The sequence below is a fragment of the Rhinatrema bivittatum genome, chromosome 1, assembly GCF_901001135.1.
Source record: "Rhinatrema bivittatum chromosome 1, aRhiBiv1.1, whole genome shotgun sequence".
NCBI lineage: Eukaryota > Metazoa > Chordata > Amphibia > Gymnophiona > Rhinatrematidae > Rhinatrema > Rhinatrema bivittatum.
Window position 1 is genome coordinate 132,414,781 of NC_042615.1, and position 20,577 is coordinate 132,435,357.

General features: G+C 42.7%; 1 protein-coding gene across 2 annotated transcripts in view; it reads left to right on the forward strand.

The window, feature by feature from the left end:
• Positions 1-2,524: 2,524 nt before the first annotated feature.
• The window catches only part of SGCZ (sarcoglycan zeta), a 939,669-nt gene continuing 921,616 nt past the window's right edge, over positions 2,525-20,577 (forward strand). For both annotated transcript variants that reach the window (XM_029587183.1, XM_029587188.1), the window contains exon 1: positions 2,525-2,719. In XM_029587183.1, the coding sequence (XP_029443043.1) occupies positions 2,525-2,719 (195 nt within the window). The remainder of the gene's footprint in view (positions 2,720-20,577) is intronic.

Sequence of the window (20,577 nt, forward strand, 5' to 3'; positions counted from 1 at the left end):
CGCAATCGCGTACTTTTGTTTGCGCAGCAGGCGCAAACAAAAGTACGCTGGATTTTATAAGATACGCGCATAGCCGCGCGTATCCTCTAAAATCCTGGATCAGCGTGCGCAAGGCTGCCGATTTTGGGCAGCCGGCACGCGCCGAGCCGCGCAGCCTGCCTCCGTTCCCTCCGAGGCCGCTCCGAAATCGGAGCGGCCTCGGAGGGAACTCTCTTTCACCCTCCCCTCACCATCCCCTCCCTTTCCCTACCTAACCCACCCCCCCCCCCGGCCCTATCTAAACCTCCCCCCTACCTTTATCCACGGATTTACGCGTCCCGGAGGGAGACGTAAATCCACGCGCGCCAGCAGGCTGCTGGCGCGCCAAGACCCGACCCGGGGGCGGTTCCGGAGGGCGCGGCCACGCCCCGGAACGCCCCGGCCCGAAACCACGCCCCCGGGCCCACCCCCGAAATGCCGTGTCCCGCCCCCAAAATGTCATGTCGTTCGGCCCTGCCCCTGACACGCCCCCGACACGCCCCCTTCGAAAAACCCCAGGACCTACGCGCGTCCCGGGGCTCTGTGCGTGCCGGCGGCCTATGGAAAATAGGCGCGCCGGTGCGCAAGGCCCTGCTCGCATAAATCCGGGCGGATTTACGTGAGCAGGGCTTTTAAAATCCGCCCCTTATTGTCTGATCCCATGTCATTCCTAGGTAAATATGATGGGTGGCAGCATTCAATTGTACGGTAGACAGAGTAAGAAAAAAGAAACATCAATAGATGTATACATTTATATGCAATATAGGTTAACTGCTCTGGACTATACAGGCCTGACAGTGTTTATCTATTTAAAATTGAGATGGATATTTTTAATAGAAGACTATTGGGGGACCTGATGTATAGGCATGGCCATATCAATGTGTTAAATGTCTCTAGTAAATGAGGATTCAATGTCAGAGCACTTAAAGAGCACAAGGCACAACTTACACACTGGGCAGCAGTTATGTCACTTCCTGTTTCCATTCCCCTTTTTCTGGTGGAAAATTAGTAAATGTTAAGGGAAGTGGGAGGGTAGATAGAGTATCTAGCCATATTTTAGCTTCTATGGCAAGGATGATTCCTGCTATGAATAAGTATATAATGATGAGATATGACCACTCCCGATTTTCAGTGGGTGGAGTGGGACTTCCACCAACTTACATTATAATTCGCCAACTGAGAGGGCAAGCACAGTGGTGTCAACAGTGGAAGAGTAACTTTATCTTTAAAGCAACTCATTGGAGGATTGGCTTTTAAGACTCCCCCTGCAACGGAACAGAGACAAAGTTCATTGGTGACAATAATTTGCCAACAGGTTTCAAAGGTGTTGCTATGTTCACTTGAAGTCTGCTCTTAATGCTGAGTTTGTTGAGTTATTACTATGTGTCTTGTTAGGACATGCTAAATGTTAATTGCACATTTTGGCAACTATGTACAACATAAATGCTTCTCTTTCCAAGATTGCATTGAACATGCTTTTTGGTACTGTGGAATGGGGCAGTAGAGTGGAAAAGGGTGGGGATTGCTGAAATTTGGGTGGCAGACCACATGAATATTTATATTATTGCATGTTGACATCTATATGATTATGCTGATGTATTAAAGGATAGGGGTGTGCATTCGGATTGACCGCATTAGTAAAACGCAACTCATATTTTTTTTTTACTTAAAAAATTGATTCGACATAAACGATCGGATTTCCCACATATCGAACATAGATATGTTCGATATGTGGGAAATCGCGATTGTTGAGCCAAAATAAAAATATAAACCCCCTCACCCTCCTTAATCCCCCCCCCCCCCGACTTACCACAACTCCCTGGTGATGGAGCGAGGAGTGAGGACGCCATTTCTGCAATCCTTGGCGAGAAGCATGTGACGTCGGCGGCACGTCGAGTGACGCGGCGCCACGTGATTCCCGGCGAGTTCGCGCCGGACGGCTCGTTCGGCCCAAAAAGAACTTTTGGCCAGCTTGGGGGGGTCAGGAGGCCCCCCCAAGCTGGCCAAAAGTTCTTTTTGGGCCGAACGAGCCGTCCGGCGCGAACGAGCCGGGAATCACGTGACGCCGCGTCACTCGACGTGCCACCGACGTCACATGCTTCTCGCCAAGGATTGCAGAAATGACGTCCTCACTCCTCGCTCGATCACCAGGGAGTTGTGGTAAGTCTGGGGGGGGGATTAAGGAGGGTGAGGGGGTTTAAATTTTTTTTTTGCACATATGTACATATACCCAACTCATTGGATTTTTTTTATGTCCATATTGGCCGCAAGTGGGACCCCCTTTCGGACATAAAAAATATGAACATAAAATTTTGCTCTGCACATCCCTATTAAAGGATATTTTATGATGATGTATTTATTAACATTATTGTTTAGAGGTAATTGTATTATGCTCATTTTTTTATTCATCACTGTGAACACCTCTTATGATGAGGCAAGTTATAAATTGCTAAATAAATAGTGTTTCCCCTTGTAGCTGATTACAAGTTATCTTTTTTTTTTCTAGATGACACGAGAACAATACATATTAGCAACACAGCAGAACAATCTTCCAAGGACAGAACATTCTCAATTTTATCCAGTAGGAATTTATGGATGGCGAAAGAGGTGCTTATACTTCTTTGTCCTTCTGCTGTTGGTTACCATGATTGTTAACTTAGCAATGACAATATGGATTTTGAAGGTTATGAATTTTACAGTGGTAAGTACCACGGTGGCTTTCTCTCTCTTGCTGTTTATATAATGAGCTTTCTGCTGTATATTTTCACTTTGCAAAGTTTGTAAATAATGTATAGCAGTTTAGGTATCCCAATATTTGAAGTTTTATATGCTTAACTTGACCCATGTTATTGACCTTTTTAAACATTTCATGTAATAGATTTACTTTGAATGACTAAGATATTTTTATTCAGAAGCGCCGCATGTATTATATCATTCCCTTCAACTTTTAGCAATTAATTTCAGTTCACATATCAGAGATACATATTGATACTTGTCTAGCTTTGTTTTCTATTGATATCTATATCCAGTTTTATGGTTCATAGGACGAATATGATATTTCTTTGTAATTGATCCTTCAATTTGCCTCTTCTCTATTGTATATTTTAGTGGCTTATTTATTATGTTTGTCTATGTACTTGGAAGATTTTTTTTTAAATATGTGGTGTTTTCAATTTTATGTAGATGATTCTGAATACTGTGCATACACTGTACAGGCAACCCAGGCTAAAAGGAAAGCATGTTGGAATTATGATCAAGATACATATCTGTTAGTTGAAAGATATTTTGAAAATCTTGAGAGGTCTTTAGTATTCATGTCTTTATGATACATTACACCATGCTAAGATTAGGTCAAAGGGGCTATCTATATGAAATAATTGAAACAGCAACCTTTGCACAAGAAATGCAATTGGACCTGAGAATTTCCATCAACCAAGGAGTTTCCTGACAGTAAATTAGTTGAAATTCATAGGTCAAACTACAATATAAACTGTGACTTCTAGTTGAGGGAAAAATGACATTTTAAAAATAGACTTATTTGCCAGTTCAGAAAATGTTGCTCAGCAAGTCAACCGTGATGAAATATAAAATCAAATCTCAAATGTAGTGAGTAAAGCAAATATATCTGTTTCACTGAATCTGCTTACCTTCTAGTGGATTGAAGTCCTTGCTTCAGTAGCTTGAGATGCATGCATTTGGCTGAAGTAATTATAGAACTTCAAGCTTAATGATTTCACAAAGATAACATTTGAAGTGTAATGCATTTTATACGTAAATTCATTCTTTCATGTCTTGACTGCTTATAGCAATTCAGAAATCACTTAGCTTTTGTGGATTTTTAGCAGACTTTCAACATTAGGAATCCATTTAGATTATTCATTTAACAAGTGAGAATGAATTTTTAATCTTCTTTCAGAGCTCAAATTTTTTTTGCAACATGTTTTTAATTGTAGCGAAACATCTGTGTAAACAAATGAGAGAAAAAAAACAAGCATTAAAAAGAATAAATCACCATATCGTGGTATTAAAGAACAGATAGCAATATGTATTTTGCTCAAGGAGCACTATTGATCAAGTAGAATATTTCATTATTAATCCCATAAGTATAAACTCCTAGCTGTTAACTTTCCTACTCAACCAAGACTTATGGGCATCAAAATGTTCTGAAGGACTGACAAAATCATTTCATTTAATGGTTACAATAGCAGATGATTTTGATTAGAATGAGAAATAGAACTTTGAAACTGACACCATATTACTAACTTTTCTTCCTAGTATTGTGAAATTGAAAAGGTCTAATTCACTTTCCTCCATTGTTTACGAGAATACAGTTGTGAATTCAGGCCAAAATGGGTTTAATCAATCAAATATATTATGGAGATTGTCACTTTCTCATACCAAATATTCTCAGATTGTTGTATAGAATGAGGTGCACTTTCTAGTAGGGGTGTGCATTCGTTTTGAACTTAAATGGAAAACGCAACTTATTTATTTTTTTTAACTTAAAAAAAAGATGAGGCTTAAACGATCGGATTTCCAACTTATTCAACATAGCTATGTTGAATACGTTGGAAATCGCGATTGTTGATCTAAATAAAAATTTAAACCCCTCACCCTCCTTAATCCCCCCCCCCCAAGACTTACCAAAGCTGGCCAAAAGTTCCGTGAGGGTCCGGGAGCGGACGCGTGGGGAATCACGTGACGTCCGCGTCACGTGATTCCCCTCGGGTTCGCTCCCGGACCCCTTGTTGGGCCCAAAAGGCACTTTGGCCAGCTTGGGGGGGTCAGGAGGCCCCCCCAAGCTGGCCAAAAGTTCCTTTTGGGCCCAACGAGGGGTCCGGGAGCGAACCCGAGGGGAATCACGTGACGCCGCGTCACTCCGACGTGGCGCCGACGTCACGTGCTCCTTGCAAAGGAGTTCAGGAATGGCGTCCTGACCCCGCTGGACCACCAGGGAGTTTTGGTAAGTCTTGGGGGGGGGGATTAAGGCGGGTGAGGGGTTTAAATTTTTATTTGCACATATGGACATAGACTCAACTTATGGAATTCTCCATATGTTCATATTGACCGCAAATGGGACCCCCTTTCGACTTATGGACTTATGAACTTAAACTTTTGGTCTGCACATCCCTACTTTCTAGTGAATATTTTAAAGTGAAGAACAGTAGATTTCTAAATGTGATGCAGCATTTTATGATCATAAATTACCAATGTTCTGAATTATAATATTTATCAGGTATGTTCAGTATCACAAATTACAAGTTGTTGAGTTTTTTTAAATACTGTACGGACCATTAAAATATAAAGGATTCTTTGAAAATTGTGAGAAGATTTTTTGGGAAATGTGAGCATTTTGTAGGAAGATCCATGTATTAAAACAATGGCACATCCTATATATACCTGATTTTTACCTAACTAGATTGCCCTGATTAAAAATTGTCACTTTCAGAGTAGCCGAAACCTATGCATCAGTTTTCACAATGAATATACTTCTAGTGCTTTGAAAATATTTGTTCTTGGGGAGGGGGCAAAGAGTGGGGGATGGTGACTAGGTCAGAGGTCTAACCAATGTCTATAGATTTGAATATTCAAATGTAAGTGCCACTCAAAGAAATAGGAAGTGCAAAGTGTGCATGCACTTTTATCCTCAAATACACTATAGGCAATTTTCAAAGGGAAACTACCCTTGTTGTATCTATAAGGTACTGTATATGAATGTAAACATACCTGTGTCCTTTTACCCAAGAGCTCTGTGTTATCAGACACAAGTAAGATGAGATCCACCCTTTTACATGGATCATATCCCTTTTTATCTTCCTTTTTCATTGAAGTCTTGTGTTTACTGTTAGAGAAAATCAGAACAAGTTTAAGAATTCAGTGGCATGTGATCTTGAGCCATCTATTATTGTCTACCAACAAATTTCTCAAGATATACAGGAGTTCAGAAAGGATGAATGGATTATCTTATTTCTTTTTCATTTCTGGTATAAATATCTGTTGTTTATTTGGGCATACACTGAAAGAATACAAATCCATAGAAACATAGACATGATGGCAGATAAGGACCAATGGTCCATCCAGTCCGCCCAGTAAACCTCCCTTGGCAGTATCTACTGCACTGTGCATGTTACCCCCATGTATCTGTCAGTTTTGCTTAACATGCTTTGTTTATGGTTTTGGCTGTAGAAGCAAGAAGTAAGAAAGTCATGGCTTTTTGGTTAAGGATAGTAATCCCATGCCTTCTGTTAAAGGTAGTAACTGCTGCCCTGTACTAGTCATCCCCCATGCTTATAAATTCTGCAGATTGTAAAAGTTGGGGCCTTCATTGGTTACTGTCTAAATCAAATTTCTCCTTTCCCCTTCTATTGAAGCAGAGAGCAGAGTTGGAGTTGAATCAAAATTGTAAAGGCTTATTGGTTAAGACTAGTAACATAGGGAAGCAAGACATGCGGCTCGCTTCAGCTTCCCCTCCTTCAATACAAAAGACAGTACACCTTTATGGCTTATAAAATAAGGCCACAGTTTATTGCATAACAGAACCCGAACCCACAAATATTAATATACAATCAATGCAAAACACCCCCTCCCCCCACCTCCCTATTCAAAGTCACTTACCACCACATCCTAGTGGAAAGGATAAGCCATCTCTCCCCTATCGCTTACCCTGCCATGTCCCAGCGAGGGTAAGTGCACAGCCTGAGCATCAATCCCCCCTGCTCATTGGCCATCTCATGTAGCAGCCCCAAACTACATAAGATTGTCCCCCTCCTCCTCCAATATCATGTTACAATACAATACTAACACTTAACAAATTTGGGCTTGAGTTTCCACCACAAACAAGGGTAACCTTGGTTTCCTTTGATCCCCCACTGCGGCCTCCTAAGGTCCATTAACCAATTCTTCTAATCCTTCCTGCAAGGCATTGTTAAACAAATCTATGCCTACATCAGAAAGGTGCACACATCCGCACGGAATAAACCTTCCAAAGCATGCCAGGACCAATCATGTCTCACCCAAAAACCACCTTGCTTGAGCATCCACTTACCTTACTGCCGATTAATTTTTTTGACACCCTGTTTCCACAAAGGTTTGTTCATATGCTGAATTTAAACACTTATGTCCGACCATCCCACTCTTGTATTTGGCATCCCATTCATGATGCAGGCAAAGTCTTTCCTCACTTACGCCACCAATTCCCAACAAGAAAAACTCCAAAATGAATAATAAGAATCCGTGGGATGCCCCAACTTTTAACAAGCTCCTGTAGGAATGATAACAACTCCTCCCATTTCATTCCTCTCCTGCTAAACCATTGAATTGTCCAGTTCTTGGTGTTCAATGTCAAATGCTCTCCGTATGGTTACTTCACTGCCCGTCACTGAGCCCAGTGAATGAAGGAATGGCCCATGACCCAGGCACATTCCCGAATGCTAGGAACCCCCCACATTTCTGCAAAAGAAAAGTAGGCCATTAAACTCTTGCAACAATCTCCTCTGCCCTCCCCCCCCTTTTGATCCTCATTTCCTAACGTATGAATTGAATGCATTTGATCTCCATCGCCTTATGGATTGAATCATCTGTACCGGTATCCATAATTATGTGGCTGTAGTAGCAGTTCCTATACGGAAAGAGTGAGATACATAACATTCTGCTTCCCAACCTAATCCTGCTACCACCAACTTCAAAATCTTAGAAAACTGAAAACGGGTCAAAGGCGTGCCATGAGCATTCACTAAGAATGAGCCAGAAACTTCAGGCCTCATCTGAACGAATGTTTGCATAGCCCGTACTGGGCAAACCAACGCATCGCGTGCTGGCACTAGGGTAATCCAACGACCTCTACTCCATTGATCCACCTTTGATTTATGAATGCACAATAAAAACATGCCCTCATACACCCACACATGTTTGGCTAGCAGTACTGCCCCAGATACATTCACCTTGGAGCTTGCCACGAGTTTGCTAATTTTCATTGCTCCAAAGAATGCAAGTGCAAAATCCGCTCTAAACAACAATACCTCATACCGTGACCAACAAACCATTGCCACCTGTTCTGCAGTCAGCAATAAATCTGCATATTGAATGGGTTGCCTTTTGTCCAGCACTCTACCCTGATATTGCCCTCATCCCCTTAACACCCTTTTGACAATAAAGCTGATGGCAGGGTTTCCCCAGTCACTCAGTTTTTGAAAAAATGAAAAATCTGCCAAATGGGAGCATACCAACGATAAGAAATAGCTGGTGTGCCTGGCCCACATGATGAATTGAACAATGTCATATTCTACACCCAACTGCCTGCATGAAGCGCGCCACTGCTCCTCTGCCCACCAAATACAACGTCCATGTGGCCAGTGCCAAGGATGTCTGGATTAATCGCCATGTTTCCGACTGCCGAGATGCCACAGATGCTCCGGGAATGGCTCTCCCATCAAATTTGCTTGCGGCGCCAATGCCATGAAGACATTCCATTTGAAACGAGAAAGAGCATCAGCAATCAAATTCTGATTTCCTGGCATATGCTTAGCCATAACAGTAATATTCCAATGCAAACAAAGGAATACTAACTCCCACAGCAAAGCTGACACCTGCAAACATTTGGCAGACTGCCTATTAATCACTTGAACCACTCCCAGGTTATCGCACCAAAATACCACTCTTTTGTTTCGGAGCTTATTCCCCCAGATAACCAATGCCACTATTATAGGAAACAACTCTAAAAAAGTGATATTCTTGGTGGGACCCTCCTCCCCCCATGCCTCTGGTGCACCAATGCCCTTGAAAATAAACCCCAAAATCAAAAGCCCCTGCTGCATCCGATAAGTTCATGATTCGACATCTCCCCATCTTGCATTATACACACACCATTGAAAGACTCTAAAAAATCTTCCCATACCCCCAGCTCTTCTTTCACTGTGCATCACTCGGATAAAATGATGGCTTGCCCTCACTCCGACGGTTCACACCGAATGAAAGCCCAACCCATTGGAATCACACGACATGCGAAATTAAGAGAACCAATTAATGACTGCATTTGCCTTAACGTTACCTTGGTCGCCCGATGAACAAACTGCACTAACTCCCTTAACTTTATCACTTTCTCTAAAGGCAAATGCAACACCATACTGACCACACCTAACTCTATACCTAAGAAGGTAAGCGTAGTAGTCGGCCCTTCAGTTTTGTCCTGCGCAATAGGAATCCCTAAGGAGCAAACTACCTTTTAGAAAACCATCTAACAGAGCCTGACATACTCCTGACTGTCTAGATAGTGCAATATGCTTTCACACCCTGTATATTGTTTATTTATTTATTTATTTTGAACTTTTATATACGACATTCATGTAGAAAATATATATCACATTGGTTTACAATGAAACGGTTGTTGCATAAAAGCATTACATAGAACAGGGGTTACAAAGAACTGGGAACTAGGAAGATAAATACCTGAGGTTAAGTAGAAACTGTTAATATATAATTCAAATAAAGTATAAACATTAAATTAAAAATAAAGAACAAATAAATAATTAAAATTGAAAGAGCATACATTAAATGGAGCCGAAATCGAACTGAAATGATAACAACTTATGAGATAAGCTCAGAGTTATTTCAGATCTAGTGAGGATCTTGTGTGAGCTGAAGTGTGGGGGAATTATTATTGCCGAGTAACCCACTGTATAAAAGTATTGAAAGCTTCGAAGAATGCTTATGAAACCTGAAGTGTGGGGGAATTATTATTGCCGAGTAACCCACTGTATAAAAGTATTGAAAGCTTCGAAGAATGCTTATGGAACCGTGCAACCCATGGGCAAACAGTGATCCACGAAATAATGCCCTTCGAAAAAGAAACCCAACAAAAGAAAACTCTCGGAGTGAATGGGTAACAACTGAAAAGCTGATTCTATGTCAGCTTTGCCCACACCAAGCACTAATGCAACTGCTGCATCGAATGAAGCATACCACACCAAACAAACCCACCTAGGAATAAAATCATTCACTGACGCCCCCGGCGAATAAGTTAAATTTAGAATCAGCCAAAACTTGCCTGGGGACTTTTATGGTATAACCGCAAGCGGGGACAAATGCATCCTTTCAAACAGTGGCGCAACGAACGGACCTGCAACCCGCCCCAATTTGATTTCTGAAAGCAATTTCTCCCTTGCAATGTCCGCTAACTGTGACGCCGACCTAGCAATCTTTGCTCCACCCCCAAAATCTGGACTTTTATAAGGGATACTAAAACCTACCCTAAAACCAACATACAGGAAAGTAGCTAATTTCACATCCGGATAACACCACAACCATTCCCTTAACTCAGATAAAACAATCAGTGAATCCATCTTTTGCCTTAGCACCTCAGAGTCCCCCCCCCCCCCCCCCACATGGGAGGCAGTACCGTGACCCTGGGTACACTTCATTGCCGGGTGCGCTCCTCCACATGTGGCACATGCATGCCGGAACTTGCACTCTGGGAAAAAACAGGTGAGCTTATTGAACCTCCAACAGACATCTGACCTTCCCACTGCTGGCTTGCTCCCCACCTCGGACTTCCTAAAATTCCCGGGCACTTGGAAGGAACCCCCTTTCCCACTGCCTGTCCCAGGATTAACTACACTGCCATTGCCACCTCCCCCTGCCCCTATGCTTTTGGCTGTAGGAACACCCTTATTGGTCATTGGCATTAACCATAGGTGAATATCCTGAGAACCCCAAGACATGAAACTGTTGCCTGCCATTTTATCATGAAACTTCTCATCATAGTTGAGCCAAGCCAAGCCCAACCTTCATAATCCTTAAAAGCTCCCAAAATGCTGTCCGCATAAGACAACAAAGTACCATACTGCGTCGGAGCGAAATGCCCTACCGTACTTGCTAATCGCAGGAAACCTCTAACCCCATTAACTATGTTTTTGGAAATCTTGGGCACCAAGCTGCTCCATTTACCCTTCTTCTTGGCTGTTTTCTTGTCCTTCCTGCTCCCCCCCCCCCCCTTCTTCCCTCTAACAATTTGAAAATATTAACATATTTATGTTTGCGAATGCACCTGGCGAGGCGCTTGGGAACTTCCTCCCACAACTCAGTCAAGGATACCAAAGCCAGATGTCCCATGTCCTGCCTAGGACCCTCAGCTAAAATGGTACGCTGTACTGGCCCCCAAGCCCCTAGATATGGACGATGACAGATCTAGTTCTCTTTTTCCTTTTCCCGAGGGCCTGACCTCCCTGCTGTGATTCGCTTCTTTTTTTTACCTGCATCCGGACATATTGCGCCGCTGCCCAAGGCCTCTGATGCATGAACTGCCACGATGTCCTTCTCGGCAATTGCCCATCCTCGTTGGGTGTAAACGCCTTGTCTTGCCAAGCCTCTTGCTGCGACATCCCCGGGAACACCGCATCTGCTGGATCTGGAAGAGAAAAGACACCGCTGCTTGAACCACTCCCCACCTTGACACCCTTCCTTCCTCTAGCCGTGCATTGTCCTCCTTTTGTCGCCAGTGTAGTTGGAGGGGCACTTGCCCCCCCTCCCCATCTTTCCTGAGCCACCAAACTGAATACCAAAACCCTGGCAGAAAGGTACCTTCTGCTGCCTCTTCCCCATACCAAGAAGGCAGCTCCTGAAACCCCCCCATCCCCAAGGACCTTTACCCACAGCTGGCAAAGAGGCCGCCTGCCCAGTGCAGGTGCCCTCAAAGTAATCTAACATATCTGCAAAGTGGTTCACCATGGGAATGCCCCCTACCCCGTATTACCCCATAACGGTTGTAACCTGACCTGTGCCTACTTGTAAAATGAACACCACTGCTGCTCAACTGCCTAGCCACAGAGCCCTGCCCCAGGAGGGAGTTTTCCTTTTCAAACTCGTTTGGCTGACCTTTGTGCCCCCTAGCTGTGAGTGGGGGCTGGGAGCACTGGAATGATAGGGCAGCACAGCTGAACCTGACACAGGACCTGCACACTGGGATTTAGCCTGTCATCTAGGCAACGGGGCTTTCCCTTTGAGTCCACAGCTGGACACAGCTTTCCCACCTCGCACCACAGACCCCCCCCCCCCCCCCGGCTAGAAGGAGGTAGGCTGCCTGGGCCATGGGTAAGGTCAGGGAGACCCTTCCTAGCTGGGGCAGTGGATGGTGGATGGTCGTGGGAGGAGCAGGGCCTTCACCCAGAATGTGAAAGGACACAAACGCTCCTCCTGAAGCATTTAAAGACATTTCCTCCACAGACCCAGAGGTATCCTCACTGGGAAGGAAAGGGATGGGGAGGGGACATTGGGAGCAAAAACCTGCACCTCCGCTGATTCTGGGCCGCTCCCCCCCGAGTCGGAAACCCAAGGTGAAGGAGGAGCATAGGCAGGAGAGCCCTGCTGGGAGGTAGGAGGGGTCGGTAGAGGCTGTCCCTGCAAAAAAGCCAGCATTTGGGAAAGAACACTCGCTGCACTCACCAATGGGGGCCGAGATGATGTCGCAGCACGTCTCCATGAAGCCTGCCTGCCTGCTGCCTGAGGTACCCAGGATGCAGCGGCAGGAAGGGGTGGAACACTACAGTCCTTAGCGCGCCTCATGCTCCTAACCCAACAGGAAAAAGAGGGGTCAACTACCGCAACAAACCCAGCGAAATGCCTCGAAAAATCCCAGAGAAAAAAGCCGCTTGTGCCTCGCTCCCACTGCTAACGTGCCGACTGAAGGACACAGTCATGCCGCTCCTGTCGCTCCCGCCACAGTAAGCTAACCAATAGCAAAGCAGCAATTCAAAATTGTTGCCATCACTGTTGGTTAGCTCTCTGCTCCCCGCACTTTCCCCTTGTTACAGGCGGCGGCGCGGGACAAGCCTGCACTGCCTTAATTAATCACTGCACCAGCAAGTTACCCCCAAGCATGCTTTCATCGTTTCCTTTAGGACTTGGCCGCAGAAGCAGAACTATGCTTTTTCCCTTATGTTCGTATAACAGTATTCCAGACATTGGAAGTCGGGGTCCTCGGTTGTTGTCTGAATCCAATTACTCTTATCCCCCTGCCGTCTAAGCGAGGAGCAATGTTGCAGTTGCATTACATTGAAAATGAGAGACCAATCAAAAGGAAAATCAAGATGATCCAGTGTGCACAAATAATGTTTAAATAATGGTGATTACTGTGCTTAAGATCCAAGGATAAAAATAAAATGAACCATATCTTATGAAATAAACAGTGTCTGAAAACAGATAAGAACATAAGAACATAAGAAAATGCCATACTGGGTCAGACCAAGGGTCCATCAAGCCCAGCATCCTGTTTCCAACAGTGGCCAATCCAGGCCATAAGAACCTGGCAAGTACCCAAAAACTAAGTCTATTCCATGTAACCATTGCTAATGGCAGTGGCTATTCTCTAAGTGAACTTAATAGCAGGTAATGGACTTCTCCTCCAAGAACTTATCCAATCCTTTTTTAAACACAGCTATACTAACTGCACGAACCACATTCTCTGGCAACAAATTCCAGAGTTTAATTGTGCGTTGAGTAAAAAAGAACTTTCTCCGATTAGTTTTAAATGTGCCCCATGCTAACTTCATGGAGTGTCCCCTAGTCCTTCTACTATCCGAAAGAGTAAATAACCGATTCACATCTACCCGTTCTAGACCTCTCATGATTTTAAACACCTCTATCATATCCCCCCTCAGTCGTCTCTTCTCCAAGCTGAAAAGTCCTAACCTCTTTAGTCTTTCCTCATAGGGGAGTTGTTCCATTCCCCTTACCAATTTAAATGTCTCTTTACGTAAGGAGAATAAATCTTCAGATGCCAACCCTTGGGCAAATTGCCTTGTGGGTTGGTGACAGTGGCAAAATCATTAGAAAACCCCCATAATCACTGTATTTTCTGCAATATGTTTCAATATCTTAAAAATTTGATTATTTTTTTGTTTTTTAATTTTTTGATGAACGAGATTTCAACTAATAATGCTGTATACCATCTTTATATTCATTGTATTGCAAGCATAATCAAATAAGATGCACTTAGCTCAATGTATGCAATTGCGGTCCTCAGAGGTCTGACTTTATGGTCCTCTAAGGACTAACTTTCTGAGGTTGAGCATTTCAACCAAGTGGGCTGCCTCAGGGGATGGTCCTCACAGAGAATAATTTATCAAAATATAGCCAGTGTCATCTGGCAATGAAATAAAAAATAGCATATGAATTGCAGCTTGAATGTATCACAAAGAACATACAAAGAATCGTGACAATGCAAACTTTGAAGCGTGACTGGTCCAGTCTAACAGCTTGTGCTTCAAAAATGGCTGACGTCCACAAGCCTCTTCAGTTTCAAACTTAAATGCTAAAAAAGCACCAATTACAATTTGCCATGTGGATGGCCATAATTGATCATGCTATATGATCTATCCTCTCAGGATAAACATCTATCTCCTTTTTCTTACTCGATATTCCTCTCTCTATGCAGCCCAGCATTCTTCTGACTTTAGCTATTGCCTTTTCACATTGCTTCATTATCTTCAGATCCCTAGACACTATCAACACAAGATCCCTTTCTTGGTCTGTGCACATCACTTTCAACCTCCTCTCTCCTTACCCCGATGACCTTTAAGGTAAGGAGACAGAGCAACAGATACCTAGTGTTAATAGATGTAAATAGTCCCTAATGTTTATTTATTCCAAAACATGGAAAATCTACTGAAGACCACAATTTCCAGAAATGTATTGACCAAGTCATCTAACATACTAGGATGGAAACTTATGCTGTAGTTGATAGCTTTTTATATTCTTCTGAAGAAATTTGTTAAATTACAATTTCAATTAATGCAATTTGTTAACTGTCCTTTCTCTGAAGTCCCTCACTTGCCCACCTTTGTCTTTTATTAATGATTTTATCCTTTTAGTCTTTCTTATATTTAATTTACTAGAAAATGCATGTTACTCATTGTGCTATGCTCTTGTGTAAATATTGACTTTGTTATCAGTAATCTGCATTTTGTGTCTCAAAATGTAAACCCTTCAGCCTGGATCTTATGGCATCTTTTTCATCAGTTATGCAAAGTGTGTTTGTTCATCAGCTCATCTCAGACTTCTCTAGATATAAATTGGGCTCCACTTGGCACATTTCTCTTAGGGATATATAAATTTACTGATGGAGGTTCTTGTGCAGTAGCAAATTTTAGCACAAAACATATACACCAATCCTAGCCCATCATATCACATTTTTGTCATAGAATCAGTGAGGTCTCTAAAGTGAATAATTCATAAACCATCAGATATTTTCTGTCATCCCTTCTCTTTCACTTCCTGTGTGAGTATATAGTGTATGCATATATAATGTATATTATTGAACTACTCATCAGATGCTAGTCTGTGTCCCAAACAATACAGAGCCTGCCAGTCCTGGGCTAGTTTTGTCTTTTTTTCTGCCATTAATTACAATTTTACCATCTCACACTTCTCAGTTTACACACAGTCTGTCTTTCTTTTAAAAGGCATTTATACTTACCGCTGCTGCCTACAAGCTTTCTCACACATATTGTTACCTAGAATCTGTTTCTAATAACTTAAGAGACAAAAAAGCCTGAAATAAAACCAGCAGTCAAAATTCTACTAAACTTCCTACAGTTTTATAAAAAAAAGGATGGGTGGATTTCAATCAATTCTTTAACTATTATTCTTCCCTAACTCCAACAGTATCACTTAAATAATTATTATGACTAATATACTAAGGGGGTCATTTTCCAAGTGGATCGCACGTGATAAGGGACGTTTCACACGCGAAAAGTCTCTTATCGTGTGCGATACCAAGATCGGGGCGGAGTCGGGTTGGCGTCAGCCCCAGAAGAAGAGGAGTCGGGGTGGCACTGGGGTTGACGCCGCAAAGACTTTGCCGACAGTGAAAGGTACGCTGCATTTTCGCTACCAGTTTCACGACAAATAACTACACCTTTAATGGTGTAGTTATTTGGCGTGACACCGGCAGCAACGTTGGTAAATCTAGGCTTAAGTGTCATTGAGAATGTTTTTCACATATAGTAATCTCCTCATATTTAATCATAGGTCATTTCTTCATTTTTTGATTGAATTTTTTGTGCAAATCAAATGTCTCAATCAAGCTTGTGGTAGTCAACATTGCATCTTCATCCAATTTAATACCGAAATTTTTACTCAACACAGCACCCTCTAAGTCTGACACGGGTCCATATTTCAGACTCATAAATCCTTCATCAGATTTTGTTGGTCACAATATTGGTGACACCATTTCCAGTATAAACTCACATCTAAAATGAAAACGCCGATAAAAATATTCTGACGTGGCTCTTCATAAGTGACTTATAAATAAACTGAGCTCATTATTATGGGCCCTGAAGTGATTGAGGGACTGGTTGAGTGGGAGTTGAAAAAGGGTAATGGTAATGGTAAATGGAATTCACTTTGAAGAGAGGGGCATTACTAGTGATGTCCTGCAGAGATCGGTCCTTGGGCCATTGGACTAGTTTTTTCAATATTTTAGTAAGCAATATTGTGGAAGGACTATGAAAGGTTTGGTTATTTTGTGGATGATACCAAAATCTTCAACAAGTAGACACTCAGAAAGATGTGGAAAACATGATGAGAGATCTATTAAAGCTTGAGGAGTGGACTAGAGTCCAGGAACTAAGATTTAATGCTAAAATAATGCATAGTCAAGTATTTTTGGCTGAAAATATTCAAGGGATTGGTAGTGATGAGTGAATGAAATTCTTATATGCATGAATCAAGTGTGAAATCTGGGGCCAATCATATATAGAAATGAACATCGGGTGCCCGATCATTTCCGCTTTCGGGTTCATGTGGCTGCGGGAAAATCTTGTATTCCCGTGGATTGGCATTTTTTTTCATGAAAAATCGTTTTTAGACATAGAGAGCACTAACACCTGTTAACGCGCACTAACAACTAACAAAAAGTGTGCCAAAAAATGATTTTTAACGAAAATTTGGTGAAAGTGCAATCATTTTATTGTTTTCCCGATCCATGATGATTTAGGAAATATCATTCGAATTTCCTAATTGTCAAAAAATGATTGCACATCCCTAATCATATCTGATAATTTTAAGATAGTGTTACAAGTGTGAAATGCTATTGCTTGCTTGAGGGAGATGAAGCCCTTGAACCATGTTACAACCCCAGGGCAAGGCTCCAAGGTACGTACCGTGGGAAACAAGCATATTGAATCATGGGCTGGACTTGACACATGGTTTGGACTTGGAATGAAGCTCACTCAGGCCTCTTTGGAACCTGATTGCACCAAGAATGAGACCCAACAATGCCATGCAGGTCTCTGGGGTGGCTCTCTAGATACTCAAAATCCCTTTCAGACCTGCCGCTTGATAATGGTGAATGCATCAGTACAGACAGAGTTCAAGGATGGAAGAGGATTCTGAAGATAAGAACTAGGTGAAGGTATGAGGACTTGGCACAGAAGGCTTGGAACGTAGATGAAGACTCAGGTACAGGTTCAGGTTCAGGCTCGGACTCAGGTTCAGGTTAAGGTACAGACTCAGGTTCATGTTCAGGTTCAGGATTCAAACTCAGTTAGAGCCCTTCAGTGCAGCATACCCTATATAGTCCGTAGGATAGTCGCAGACCACACTGAATGCAAAACAAACTCCAGGCTTGGAACATAATGAAATCTTGGCACTGGAAACATGATGAAGACTTGGGGAGAGTCCTGGGCCATTGCATGCCATACATAACCCAAAGGCTGGCCACGGACCACATCAAATGTGATGCACACTCTGGACATGAGACTTGGACAAGGATGGAAACTGGAACTCCAGACCAGGAACAGGATTCAGGGACTCAGGGACTCATGAACTCAGAACCAGGGACAGAACCCAGGTGTTTAAAACAAGGGACTTCCAGAGACTTAACTGGCAAAGAAGGCAGGCCTTGTGTAATGAAGCGACCTACACAACCCACCATGGGCTGGTCATAGACCATAATGCTGGCATGCCTAGAGGAGAGAAGAGAGAACACCTGGACAGTAGGAAAAGGCGAAGTTGGACATCAGGCTTGACTAGGGGCTTTGAAAGATGAGACACAGGAACTGAAGAGAGACCAGGAATGAGGAACATGGAACAGAAGACCTTGAAGAAGTGAGACATGAACTCCAAAGACTCCTGGGTCGCAAGCTGAAACAGGACTCTAGCAGCAGGACAACTCCTTGCAAAGGCGACTGAAGAGCCCTTTTATAGGGCAAGAAGGCTGATGTCATTAGGAAGGGCCACAGGGCTTTTCCCGCCATGGGCCCTTTAAATCTGCAGAAGAGATAGGTGTGTGCGCCTAGGAAGGTCCCATGCAGGAGATGGGTGTCAGTGACATTGGAGCAGAGTCAGTAACCCGGGCTGCAAAGAACAAAGAGGTGGCATCATGGCTGGCAGCTTGGAGCGGTGGCTTGAGTCTGCAAAGGGAGGTAAGGGAGCCGCCTACGGGTCTGACCCCCAGTGGTATTCATAACAGGTAGCTGAACAGGTGGAAAAGGTGATGGCAAAAGTCAGAAAGATGCTTAGGTGCATAGGAAGAGGAATAGTAAGCAGAAAAAAGGAAGTGAAATTGCCTCTATATAAGTCCCTGGTGAGATCTTATTTGGAGTATTGTGTTCAATACTGGAACTGCATCTTCAAAAAAGATAAACTAGATGGAGTCATTCTAAAAGGTGACTAAGATGGTCAGTGGGCTACATTACAAAGCATATGAAGACAGATATAAAGATCTAAACATGTATACCCTAGAGGAAAAGTGGAATAGTGGAGATATGATGGAAACATTTAATTATCTCCAACATGTCAATGCACAAGAGGCAGGCCTCTTTCAACAGAAAGGAGACTTTGGAGTGAGGGATCATGGGATGTGGATGAAAGAGAGTAAACCAATAAGTAATCTGAGGCAATATTTATTTACAGAAAGGGTGTGAACAGATGGAACCCCCTTCCATTGGAAGTGGTGGAAACAAGGACTGTATCTGAATTCAGTAATGCATGGGACTAACACATGGGCTTTCTAAAGGAATGCTAGGGATTGTAGAGCTGATCAGTAGGGGTGAGTGTGCAGACAAGGTAGGCCATCTAGGTTTTTTTTTCCTGCCATCATGTTTCTCTATCTCTTTGTTTCTATTATTTTCTAGGGAAACAATAAATATTTTTAAACAAATAATTAAATATAATCTCCAAATAGGCATGTTCCTTTTATTTTGGTTTTCTTGCAGCTAAGTCTTAATTCCTTGCAGCAGAATGGATTCTATTGACCACTATTCATTTGAGTCCTATTGATTAATTAATATTTCATTAATTGTATAGGTTTTTCAATTCCCAGAGAGAATTGCTTATGCTTATTCACCAGTTACCTTTATGGAAGAGTATCAAAGGCCTGATTGAAATCCAAATAGGCCACTCCTACTTCACCCCTTTGATCTATCAGCTTTGCCACTTCAAAGAATTCAATCAAATGTGTTTGGCAAGATTTCTTTCTTGTGAAAGCATGTTGCCTAGGATCCTGTAACCCACTGGCTTCCAGGTATTGCAGTGTTCTATTATTCAGTAGTGTTTCTATTACGGATGTAAACCCCAAAATTTTCAGTTTGATATTTTTTTTATCTGGTTTATTTCATATTTTCTTGGGTTTTTTTTTCCTCAATTTGATATTTTCATATTTTTCATGGGTTTTTTCCCTTAATTTGATAGTCTCTAAACCAAAAAAAGAGAGAAACATAAAACAAGAAAACAAAAGAAAACAAAAAAAACCCTGAACTGATATTATAAAATGGGCCTCCAATGGTTCTGGATGGGTCTTTCCAGACCAAAAATATGCCTGGGCCCAGCATCAAGGCCTAGGCTCAGACTGAGCCTGGCTCTGAGGCCTGGGTCATACCAGGTACTGAGGTCTAAGCCTGGGCCAGGAATGGTTCCAAGGCCTTGGCGAAGACGGGAGGTCAGGGCCCTCCATCCTTTTAAGATTGCTGTGCCTGAGAAGCTCTCACCTTGACCTCCACTTATCTCCTTCCCAAGTCTATATGTAAATGGGCAGGAGTAAGGCCCATTCATTCCTGCCCTTGTCCCAATGCTTTAAAAATGGCATGTCTGACCATAGGAAGGTGGCAAATTGATGCCTGCCGCACCAGGGAATGCTGCCAAAGTGACCCCTAAGGTTTCTCAAGTCAAGCCAGAATAGCTTCTTGCTTTCTTTGTTCTTTAATTTTTTTGTGTGTGTTTCTAACACTAACACTCTTCTAACACTTTTACTAACACTTTTCTAACATTTGTACCTTCACTGTCTTTTCTGAAAAGAATATATCCTACTATGATCAAGTCCCAACACTTAGAGCTGATAATCATCACTGAACCATAATCAGCTGTAACCTCATCAAGATCTTCTTCAACCAGGTTGACTTTTAAATCAATGATTTTTCAGACTATGAGGTAAATTTTAAAAGGAACGCACAGGCGCCCATAAACGCACATATATCAATGCAAGCAAAAATATGCCTCATTTTATAAAGCACGCATGCACTTCCTTGGCCTTTACACGTATATCTTAAAGGGAGGGAGAGGGAGAGGGGA